Source organism: Nesoenas mayeri (genome assembly GCF_963082525.1).
Source record: "Nesoenas mayeri genome assembly, chromosome: 11".
NCBI lineage: Eukaryota > Metazoa > Chordata > Aves > Columbiformes > Columbidae > Nesoenas > Nesoenas mayeri.
This window is the reverse complement of record NC_137563.1, coordinates 14,684,866-14,696,865: the sequence shown is the minus strand read 5'-3', so window position 1 is coordinate 14,696,865 and position 12,000 is coordinate 14,684,866. Positions and strand designations below refer to the sequence as shown.

Genomic DNA, 12,000 nt, shown 5'->3' with positions numbered 1-12,000 from the left:
AGTATTCCTGTCTTTCAAAAAGGATTGCTTTAGGTATTCCATTATCAAGTCCTGAAAAACCCAAACCTGTTCTCAGAAAGCAAGACTCTATAATTAATGCTACATGGACTTTCTTATGTTTTTAAAAATTAATGATGAGTACTCTGCAAATGTCATTATAATGCTGGCTGTATTTGCTGATGAAATTTTAACCTGAGTCGTATATGCTCTGATTTCTTTTCAGCACAATGCAGGATGACATTTTCATTCTACATGAACAGGAATATGATAGTTTGCTTGAATCGGTCTTCAAAACGGAGTTTTTAAGCCTCTTATCAAAACGATACGAAGAGAAAACACAAAGAAAGCTACCTCTGAAATTTAGCAATACGTGAGTTATGTGTTTTTTTTTTCTTTCAATGCACTTTTAAGAAGAAATAATCTTTGTTCTTGTTGCCAGGGCAAATGAGTGCTAGTTGTCAAGTTCCTGCTACTATGCTTTGTTTTAAAACTGTAAGAGGCAGCACAGTGTAAAAATCTATATGTGCAAGGAGACCAGACTTTCTGATTAGCTCGTCAGAGTAATAGGTTAGGATTGTAGCTGGCCACTTTTCCCTGTCTGTGCATCGAGGAGTTGCCTTCATTCTGCCGAACATGGCGTGAGGCTGAAGGGTCTGCTGCTTTGTGCTAGCACAGCCGTGGCCCCACGGCGAGGGCCAGGCCCTGCACAATTAATGTGCAACCACAGTGCTTGCTCTCCATCTCTGTGCTGGCTGCTGCTTCCTGTAAAGAGAAGGGAGCATCCTCTTCCTTAACCTTGACCTAGGAGTGGAAACATCACCATGAAGAGTTTGAAAGATTATTCTGAAGTTTGTTGTGGGGACAGGGGACTGCAGGGTAATAGGCTAATTCTAAAGGAGCCTCATTAAGTAAATGATATTGGGAACATATTTTAGAAACAAGCCTGAAAAGCCACAGAATGTTTGATGTGGATTTTAGCTGTAAGGATGTACTGGAAACATGTGCTTTTGTTAAAGTCCTACTTGTTAAGCAGAGTAGCAACAGCAGGCCTTACATTTGTATGTTTATTTCCTTTGAAAAAGTGAAAGAATTATAAAAGGTAACAGAAATTACTTTAGTTTGGAAAGGGTGGAGGAGGACAATTCCTGTAGTGTATATATGTGTGCGTGTGTGTGTATATATATATATATATATTTATATACACACGCACACATTAATGTATCTATATACATCTAGTGGTACATACAGGAAAATGTTTAGGAATGGAGCACGCTAGCTTGCTGCAGGAGTCTGCTGCGGAGGCAGTGATGTTTGATGGCAGACACATAGACCTTTGCACATTTTTCCTCAAGGCTTGCTGTACTTTCCATCCTCTCCAGGGCAACTTAAACCATGTAATTAAACCTCTTTTACATGCTTTAAAAATAATGTTCTTCTTAATTACTATTTTAACTTTCCTGGTAGAGCTACTCAAAGGAAGTTTAAGTCACTCAGGGAATACAGATGCTCAATCTAAGCTTTTTATTTTTGTATTTCTAAGTTATTTGCTGACAAATGATATTGTCCTGATTTGACAGAAAATTGCTTTTTAGTTTGGGGGTTTTTTTTGGTTCATTGTTTTTTTATTTAATTTGTTTGGTTGTTTTTTAATTCATGTATTCATGTGCTTATATTAGACTTGAAGTGAAGCTGAAGAAGGAGAGTTGGGGGCCCTGGAGCAGTGGTGGTTCTCGACAAGTGCAGTTTATGCAAGGCCAAGGAGATATAGCCATTCTCAAGCCAAGTAATAAAGTGCTGCAGATCAGCATCGGACCAGGGCTACCAAAGAATTCCCGTAAGTATGAATTTCCTTTAGAAATTGGTGATTGGTTTATAAATTTAGAGAACAGTTGATGCTTTCTCTCCTTGCTTGCCTCCAGCCTCAGCATGTTCTTTATTATTCTGTAACACTTAGAAGATCCAAGTTACAGAATCCTAATGATACAGAATTCCCTGCTGCTCTACAGTCATGCTCAGATTTTGTTACTTTCACTATATACTGTTTCTGAAATGTCTGAAATTCTTTGCCCTGTGGCAGAAGAAATGAGGGCATTTCATCATGTGACATAATACAAACGGCACAATGAGCCAACCGTTTTCGGGAAGAGTCTTTCACTCTGCTCTGAGCTCCTGCAGTTCCTACAGTCTTGCTGATGAAGAAAGGCTGTGATACAAGAAGAGGTAACCTCTGTACATCACCAGATTGAGCTGCAAATATACCAGCCTCCCAGTTCATGTCCTATATTTTTCTCATAGCAATTGCTTATCAGAAACATTATAGTCAGAAGTATTGCTGTGCTAGCCATCCATGGTTTATAGAGCTCATAAAGCTAACGGTCATAAAGCTCATAAGTTCATAAAGCGAACAGTCTTTTGAGTGTCATTTCTTGTAGCCTTTTGAGACAGCTTTACTGTAGCTGAACTGGATCACTAAAGGGAGAATACGCTTAAGTCATCCTTGTTGCACCTAAAGCTTTAGCACAACCTGGCCAATACTGGAGTGAGATTTACTGTTCCTGAAGATCAGCTGTTTCTGATCACAGAGTAGGGGTCTGGCAGCCAGAATGATCTCCCTACTGAATGTAATTGTGAAAAGGTAATAAAATATTGCTGATTTCTTTTAGGTCCTACTCGACAGAACCGTACACAAAGCAGACAGTATTCCAACAGGTCTCAAAGTCAGACTTACCCTATGAGAGCTGCACCGCCTCCTCCTGGTAAGTCCTCTTAGCCAAAACAAAATTCCAAATTCAGGCTTTCACTTTACTATGATTCTTAATGGGTAAAAATTACCAGATGACAAGAGTAAAGGTTTAAAATCCTTCTTAAAAGATCCTGTCAGGAAAACATACATTGTAGGCATTTTATGAAGTGTAGTGTTGGAGTCTCCAGACAATCAAACTGGTATTCCACCAGAGATACCCTGGTTGTCATGGATGCTGGCATATTCAACCACTTAATGTAAGACACTGGAAGCTAAAACTAACCCCATAGCCTTCACTGTCCTTTCTAGGATAAAAACTATACACTTACCAAGCTACAGATAAAGCTTTGCAATGAAACTGCTTCAGTGCCATTAAAGAATAGAATGCAATTTATGTCTCATTGTCCTACCCTGTTACTTATCAACTTTTGTGTACACTGAGTGCTGAGAAGTATCAGCTGTGCCAGTGAGCAGCACAGCTTTTTCTGCATGGGATTTATGTCATTAGGGTGTTTCACTTCTGCCCTTGAGAGATATGATTAATTTAGCCTGTGAACTCAGAGGGGAGAACAATATTCCATTGATCCAACATTTCCCAAGTGTGTTGTGTTTTGTTTTGTGTGTGTGCCGGTCTTTTTTTTTTTTTTCCTTGCAGTCCCAGAGTAATTCTTTTTCTGTTAACAAAGGGTTCTCTTTCAGTCAGCTGCTGTTTAGTGAGAAGCACTGTGCTAACTGTGCAAGCTGGGTATGCAACCGGTCTTGCTCACTAAATTAACTAGACAATTCCCAGTCCTAGTAAATGAGTCACGCTACGACTGTGTGATCTGCAAGAACTGCTTATAGTAAAGTAAGAAATGACAGTAGTTAAAGGAGTTAACCTGTCTGCAAACACAGATAGTAAATATTCATACAGGACGAGTTAAAGCAAGGAGTCTGTTTTAGTATTTTCAAAAAGCTCAGCAGTTTTATAGCTACAGGAAAAAGACAAAATCATTGGCTGAAGAAGCCCTGTGCATGCAGACCACCCCAAACTTGCCTCATGTAGGTAAGGTAGTTTGGATGTAGATTTGCATGCAAGGCCAAGGCACCAGTGGCTGCCCATACCTGCAGCATGGCCTTTTGTAATCATATAACACCTACTGCTTACAACAGCTCCTGCAACAGAAAGTCATAATTAAAAGAGCATGCCTCGGTGTATAGCAGGACACTGGGCTAGCTAACTTTCTGCATGGGACTGATGTCATCAGGGTGTTTCACCTGTGCCCTAGAGAGAAAAAAATAATTTAGCCCATGAACTCTGAGGAGAGAACAGTATTCTAATACTGACCCACCATTTCCCATGTATTCCACTGTGGAGTCGAACTAGATGTTCGTGGACCAGGGAAACCACACTGTAGTGTCCAGGTAGGCTAAGTCTAACAACTGAAGTTAAATGCTCTGTTGACCCTTACATGTTAGGGTTTCGTGTTTAAAAGGTGAGTTGAAGTCCTTCACACAGACCTGAAATCAATTCCTGTAATATGTTTGTTTTAATTCAAACTCTTTTGTAAAGTAGCCAATTATAGCTGGAAAAATAAGACTGAAGACAGGTGTTACAAAAGAGTCCCAGTTAGATTGTCCAGACTTTCAAGGAGGCAATTGCATGTTCCTCCTTGAAAGTTAAACAGTTCTCTCCACCCTGCTCTCACAATGTGGGGAAGTAACACTGAGGGCTGTTATCCCTGATCATTTGAAATGTATTCATCTATTTTCACATCTGTTTTGAAATTAATGGTCCAGTAGCTGAACAGACATTGATAGGTGTATGTTCAGAATAAAACAAACCTTATATTACCATAATGTATGTGCCATACTGGCTTGGGTCCCAAAGTGAGTTTTATGTATGAGTTTCTGACTGCTTAAGCTATGTCACGTTATCAAGATAATATCAGAAGCAAAGACCAGCTGCTGAATGCAGCAAAGGTTTTCAAAGTATCATGATTATGAATTCTCCTCTGCACAGCTATTCATTCTGCTAATTTCAACAGGCATATTCACAAGGAAAAAAGGACAGGATCACCCACAGCATTAACCACTGATTTTCAATATAAGCATAACTCCTGCTTCATTTAGTGAAGGTTTAGGAATGTAAAGTATGCAGAATTGAACTCCCTAGGCCTTAATCCTTCACTTAGCTCAGGCATGGGTGGGTCTGTTTTAAATTGTTAGAGGTATAATTATTATTTAAAGGCATTTACCCTTGTCATCACCTAGAAAATTCAACCTCCTGTTGAGCTATCGAAGTAGCAGCAAGGCTTTAAAAAAAAATAACCACAAAAAAAACCCCTCCAAACCCAAACACACACACAACAAAACACATCACAAACAAAAAAAACAACAAACCACAAACCAAACCAAACCACACCACAGAAAAAAAAACTTGTTAAAATAGACATTTATAGCAATGTATAAACAGTCTACCCAGTATTCAGAGAGCTGGATGGAGTTTGAACTTTAAAAGAAGAACTAGCTTAATGTCAACCCTTACCTGGATAAAATTTTATGCAGTGTTTTAAACAGAGGTTTGGTGATTCCTTGCTAGCTAACATTAATAAGGTTGATCCTCCTGTTTGCCTGTAACATTCAAAGGCATGTGTCTCAAACTTGAGAACAAGTCCTGAAGCTGTGAAACTAAAACAGATCACCTGCAGACTTGAAACTGTGTATAAATCACACTTCAAGATTTCAGCATTGATTTGTTTTCAAGTTCCTTGACAGCAGTGTCTCACTGACAGCTGAGACATCAACACACGGAGGAGGTTGCATTTATTGAGCTGTAGTTTGGACTGGATGTGTTCACACTTTATTTACTTCTAGGTCAGCAGCTAAATGGAGTAATAAATCCCCCCCAGTTTGCACAACTTCCCCAGGGCCCAGGAAATCAACGGGCCAGTCAGAAAAACCTGTATGCAAATATGACACGACCAACTTTACCACGGCAACTTTCAGGAGGCTCAAGCAAGATTTCACAGCAACCAGAAAGCTTGGATTTCCTTAAAGTACCTGACCAAGGAGCAGCCGGGTAAGATTTTACATTAAACCTAAGAAAAAAGGGCCAATTTTTGTAAATAGCCTCACACATTCAAACTGTTCCTGACTGATAAACTTATGTTGTGTACAGCTGCGCTCAAAGGTATCATCATCTTCCATAGGATGTCAAAACACATATTCTATTGTAGGCCTTTAGGAATGAAGGTGAACCAGTTCTAGTTTAATATCTTAAATTTGCACGGTACCTTTTACTTAAGGTTTTTAAAACACTTCTGGTTTACAGATCATAAACAGTAGATGTGGTACTTTATGGCAACTGAAACGCCCAGAAATGCTGGCTAATAGTCCTTCTGTTGTAGCTTTGACGCTGAACTCCTATACCAGACTTGTACTTCTTTTTAGGAGGAGGGCTTGGCAGTGTGACATTCAAGATTATTTCAGCATCATTTGGACTTCTAAGCTGCAGCCTTCCAGGATATGTTACTATGACAATCCTACAAGATTTGGGGGTGGGCGGGTCTTACTGTTATAACTAGGTGTTTCCCAACAGCCAAGAGCCAAAGCATCAAAACAATCACCAGAAGTAGCAAAGACAGAACCAAGAAATCAGAGACTTAGTAAAGCAGAACAAGTTGTTCTCAACTCTGAAACCAGCTGCTTCAGATCTTGACTGAAAATCCAGAAGCAAGCAAAACAGCTCTGATTTTTTGAAATAATGAAGTCTTCTGTCAAATATTTATGGGACTCTAGTGCTCCAGAATGTTAAAGGCCTTATAGTATTTTAAGTTTTTGAATGACTGAGCAGTTTCTACTTTAACTCAGCCCTTGTATTCCACTGTCTTACAGAACGTTAGTGGAGCTTTACTATAGTGGAATTTGAGTGACACTGCATTGCCAAAGACTGCTTTCTATTCCACAATTCTAGCACGACAAAAAAAGAAATACTCTGGTTTTAAATAAGCAGTTTGTGTTTGTCCTTGCTGATGACTTCCTGTTTGTGTGATTTAATTCTGATGTAACAAAGTCTCAGAGAAATTACTCTATTAGTAACAGCTGGTGGTCCAAGAGCATATTAAATCAACAAGGAAATTTACATTAGCAGATAGAATGAAAATCCACTGTGGTACGGTGTAATAACTTTGTATAGTAGTGGCTAAAGCAGACATAATTCTATAGTCTGCAGCTCTTCAAATAAACATACATGATAAATACCTCCTTGTTAAGTAGGAAAGTCCTTGTATCACTGTCCAAATAATATTGAGGGGACACCCAAAAGGAAATTTTGACTTTTCCTGCTGGTAACTGCTCAAGACTGGTAAAAAAAAATTACAAACAGCCACAGCAGTAATTGCAAGTAGGGAACAGGCAACAATTGCTCCGCTCTGGATGGATTTTGTGGAAGTCAGGCTTCTCTCTAAGATGCCTTAAGACAAAAGAGTAACATAGCTTATGATTCTGAGGACAGAGGTGGGGAAGGAAGAGGATGTTGGGGAGTGAGGGTTATTTGGTTTGTTTTGTTGTGGGTTTGTTTTTTATTCTTCCAAAGACAGCCATAGCTGAAGGCAACATGCAGTAGCAATATGGATGCTACTGTGTAAGGTAAGGGATCATCAAAAAAAGGACCTGGCAAAGTAATTTCTTAGACCTTGAAATTCTAATATACAAGTTGCTGCCTGTCTGGTACAACTCACAAGTTCTTTGAATTGTGTTTCCTAAAGTGTAAAATAGTATATTTTGGTCAGAAATGGTGTAAAGTGCTTTAAAATTAGGATAATTTCAGGTAGGCATTGAAACAAGTAGGTAATAATTTGATTTTACATCTGTGTGACCAGAAAGTGATGGGTTAGTCTAGGAATTTGAGTATTTTGACAGAGCATATTAAATGCTTTGTTGATACTACTAATACCGTATTCTGAGCACACAGTCAAAAGACCAATTTGTATTCACCATAGTATTAATATGACATGGTTCTTGTCCTTACCAGTACTAAGTGTTACTGAGCCATAGCTCAGTAGATATTTCTAGGGCTGTTTTATAGCCTAGTTTCACAAACCAGCATATTGCAACACTACCAACAGTATCACTTTGTAAGCAGAACTTCTATGAACAGCTGTTGCAAAGACAGAGCTGGGGTCATTTCCTCGGGGTGAACAGGAGGGGGACAATGACACCACCCCCTCCCCAGCACAGGGTGCACTGCACAAGCTGGCTCGGCCCTGCCCGCTTTTGCCTTTGGTTCCTGTTGCAAGCGGCAGCACAAGTGTGTTACAGAGACTGAGCAAACCGACTATTCTAGCCAAGGCAGAGGACTGTTTTTCAAATAGCTCAATCCCCAAAGCCAGAACAGAGTCAGAGGAGGCAGGTACGCCCAACACCTCAGGGGTTCTGCCTGTTTAGTACCAGTCCCAGCATCGCTATCTGCAAATTTCTCCAGTACATTCACCACTACAAAAACCAAATATCCCAGAGGAGTTTTACAGCAGTAACAGACCAAAGGAAGTACTTGTACAAAAGCGACATTTGCAAGGCTGTCTTCCTACGGAGGATGAGAGCCTTTATTAATGTACTGAAAAGAAAGTATTACTATACTCAGTAGTTGGTTTCAGTGTTATCTGTGACAGTTCTTTTTCAAAAGGGAAAACACTAGTTTTCTCTGTACACCTGAAGTAAGCTAGAAAAGTTGTGCCTTTAGCATTTCAAAACATCCATTCTAGATATAATTTTTAAGGGTTAGAATGGGCTTCATTTTTAGCAAAGCTGCTGAGCAGGATGCACTGGTACTACCACAGCTTTAATTTCTAGCCATCACTAACAATCCAATACAAGCCTGAGTTTAAAAACATCATGCTCTCACGAACAAACCATCTTATTTAAGGTGGTTGCAGAAAAACAATGCTCTTTTTTAAGACTTGCTCTGAATTCTTTCATTTCCACATCTAGGTCTAGGTTTCACAATGTGTCCTATCCCAAAGCAAAGTCAATACATGCTCAACAACAGGAGAAAAATAGTCTCTCCCAGTAGATAAATGTAGAACTGGAATGTTGTTAACCCATACTTCAAAGCTGATTTTCTGGTGCAGTTCACTAAACAAACTTAGAACTAGACAGAGACATACTTAAAAAAATTAAGTGTAGGACTGTTAAAGTAACTATAAACCTTTTCTGCAAGAGCTGTGTAACATTTATCATGACATTACCTCACATGACCAGAGTTCAGTCTCCTCCACGTCACCACATTTTCAGTCATTCAGCGCATTCATTTATTATACATTTTAAATTGACATATTGCATCTAATACCTGTTCTCTCTTCCAGCCTTTATTAGCTGATGAGCTGGCAAAATGCATTTCTTCCCTCTTTCCCCTTCCTAATCTTTGGAGTGGTCACAGCTGTGACAGAGTTTGTGCAGCATCTCCCCTGCTGCTTCAGAGTTGACTAGAACAGAACAAGTCCATAGACGGCCCTGGAATCTGAGGCACCTTAAAAGAGATGCAGTCTCTCTTACAGCTTAGTCACAAGAATGGTAAAGTAGCAAGCCTGTGAGCTAGAACTTTGTTTTTAATATTGCAAACTAAATCCCTGTTGAAGTTGGGGCACGGGGAGAGACAGATCAACTGTGCAGATGCCAAGATATGCATGAACTGCATGTGCACATTTGTTTACATTCCACCCTGAACACTAAAATGTCTTTTCCTATGCATTTGAACTGCTGCTTCAAAGTACCTAATAATTCATTTCAGTAGGAAAGAAATGGCAACTTTGCCTTTCACAGGGAAGTCTTACGTTGCTATTTTTAATTGTTGTGACATTTAAGAGAATATTTTTTCCCTTGTTTGGTCATATGCTTTAAAATCAATCCACTAGGACAGAGGGGTTGATAAAGCTTAGGTTCAAGTCATAACCTTGGAAGCACATTAACACTTTTTTCTCCCATTAGTGTTCGCAGGCAGACAACAAACCGCCCCCCACCAGCTGGAGGAAGGCCTAAACCACAGCCAAAACCTAAGCCTCAGGTACCACAGTGCAGGGCACTGTACGCATACGATGCTCAGGACACAGATGAACTTAGCTTTAATGCCAATGACGTGATTGATATAATTAAAGAAGGTATGTAAACTGTTTTGTTACTTTAGTACTAATCTTGAAGGTACACTGTCATAAGACACAACTTTTTGATCCACCCCAGTTATCTTCCCTCATTACGCTTGCAATTTCTATGGTAGCTCAGGGAGCAGAGAGGTCCCCACATCAGTCAAACATGCTCACTTAAAGGCATGTCAGAGACAGATCACTTATGTGTTATTTAGTACTGCAGATCTCTAAATTTAATTAGAGACCAATACTATCACTGGCTCTGGTGGAAAATAGGCCTAAAACACAGTTATCGCACAAGAACCAAAATTAAAGCAGTTCCAACTCTTTGAGTCTCCAAAGCAACCTCACAAGGCACAGGAACATTACCAAAAGATCCGCAAGCTCAGGTTCTCCATTTCTCCTCAGTCCTCCTTCACAAGAAGGCTTTTTCTCACCATGACAAACAGCTTTGCAAGGCTGTCTCAAAAAAGTGCACAAAAAGGTTTACAGAACCTCACTACTTACTTTGCTTTCTTTGTCACTAGATCCTTCTGGCTGGTGGACAGGAAGACTACGAGGGAAACAAGGTCTGTTTCCAAACAATTATGTCACCAAGATTTAAAAGACTGTCAGGCAAAAAAAAATCTGCATGAAGTTACCAGTGGTTCAAGATGTTTTCCTTTGCCATCAGGACACTGTTCAAGATCTGCTATTCTCAGCAGTATTTTCACCAGTAAAGTTGTATATGAGCAGGAAGAAAAGTACCCACTGTACAGACTTTGATCTTTTGTCTCAGAAGCACACAGCAGTGGACATACTACCAATTATTTATTATATTTAAAACCTGGTTTTAACACCTAGTAAGTAAGGAATATTCAAAGCTACTCTCTTCCTGAAACAGAAAGGTGCTTTGCAGTTTGGGACCAGGGACTTTGAAAGGGGTGTATTTAGTAAGTGCCTTCAGCTGAATATCAGTAGCCTTTTTAATTATGTACTGAAGATAATGTTAAATGCACATTTCCTCCAATGAAGATGATTCTGGGGAACACGCTAAGTATGCTGCTATGTGTCAAAAAGATTTAGGCACATATTACCATCTAAAACCCTACTGTAAAGGTATATTTAAGTAATTGTGTCCAGAGTTGTAATGGAACTGGTTTATGTTTGCTGAAGTGTTCAGGGGCTCCAACAGACACTGTAAGAAGTTAAAACAGAAAACCACATAGTGCTGCATGCTAAACAATGTTGCCTTCTTCAAGATTTATATTATAATATGGCTGGCCCATGTTGGATTTATGTTTGATGCTCTACTTGTTATAAGAAGTGTCTTTATGCAGAGCTGTACATTTACAGAAACAGATCATATACTGTATATAAAAATGGAATATGATAGAAACATGTATGAATGTATAATGTAGTATTCCACTGTTCTTATTCATTAAGTAGTTCTACTAGAATTTTTATGCCCGGTACTTACAGATATGCACTACTCCTTTTATATGGCAAAAGTGTTACTGCTTAAGGCTGACTGCCTCCCACACCAGAGTGGCTGTTGCTTGCCATACAGTTTATCAGCATTCATGCTTTGCCTTCTGAACCTCCATAAAATAAAACACAAGAAGCAGTTAGCTGAACAGGTCTGTTCTCTGCGCAGCTTGTTTTCAGTTACATATACTAACAGATCCTTTCATAACACTGTCTGTTGGATTTTACCACACTCATATCAAAAGAATCACTTTGCTGCAAACCAAACCATTTTCACTGTGCCCAGCTGAAGTGCTGTGTTAAAAAAAAAAAAACAACAACAAAACCAAAAACCTTGCATATGTTGATATTAAGTTGTAGAAGCTTAAAGATCCATCTAAAAGTCCTGAATCCCTTTCCAAGCCTAACTTAGACACACTTAAACTCCATCTCCATTAAGAGATGACTGACTGTAACAGCTGTTTCAGAAAGCTAGAAACTAGGGCCTCAATCTGAGGGGAGGAGGGGGATGATACCCACAAAAGGGATAAAGCATGTTTCTCAAAAGACCATTTACAGTAAGTGCTGGGCTTACTTATCCTATGGGACAGAAGAGTCTCCTGCTTGAGAAGATAAAAATCAGGAGCTTCAACATCCCTCCCACAGAGGGAGCACTGAGGTCTCGGCCAA

General features: G+C 39.5%; 1 protein-coding gene across 1 annotated transcript in view; it reads left to right on the top strand.

Moving 5' to 3' along the window:
• MYO1E (myosin IE) overlaps positions 1-10,468 on the top strand; it is a gene marked incomplete at both ends in the record, with an annotated part of 84,942 nt that extends 74,474 nt beyond the window's left edge. The window contains 6 exon segments of the mRNA XM_080351232.1: positions 224-370; positions 1,677-1,834; positions 2,664-2,756; positions 5,600-5,804; positions 9,710-9,879; positions 10,392-10,468. Of these exon segments, the coding sequence (XP_080207358.1) occupies positions 224-370; positions 1,677-1,834; positions 2,664-2,756; positions 5,600-5,804; positions 9,710-9,879; positions 10,392-10,468 (850 nt within the window).
• Between the last annotated feature and the right edge of the window lie 1,532 nt (positions 10,469-12,000).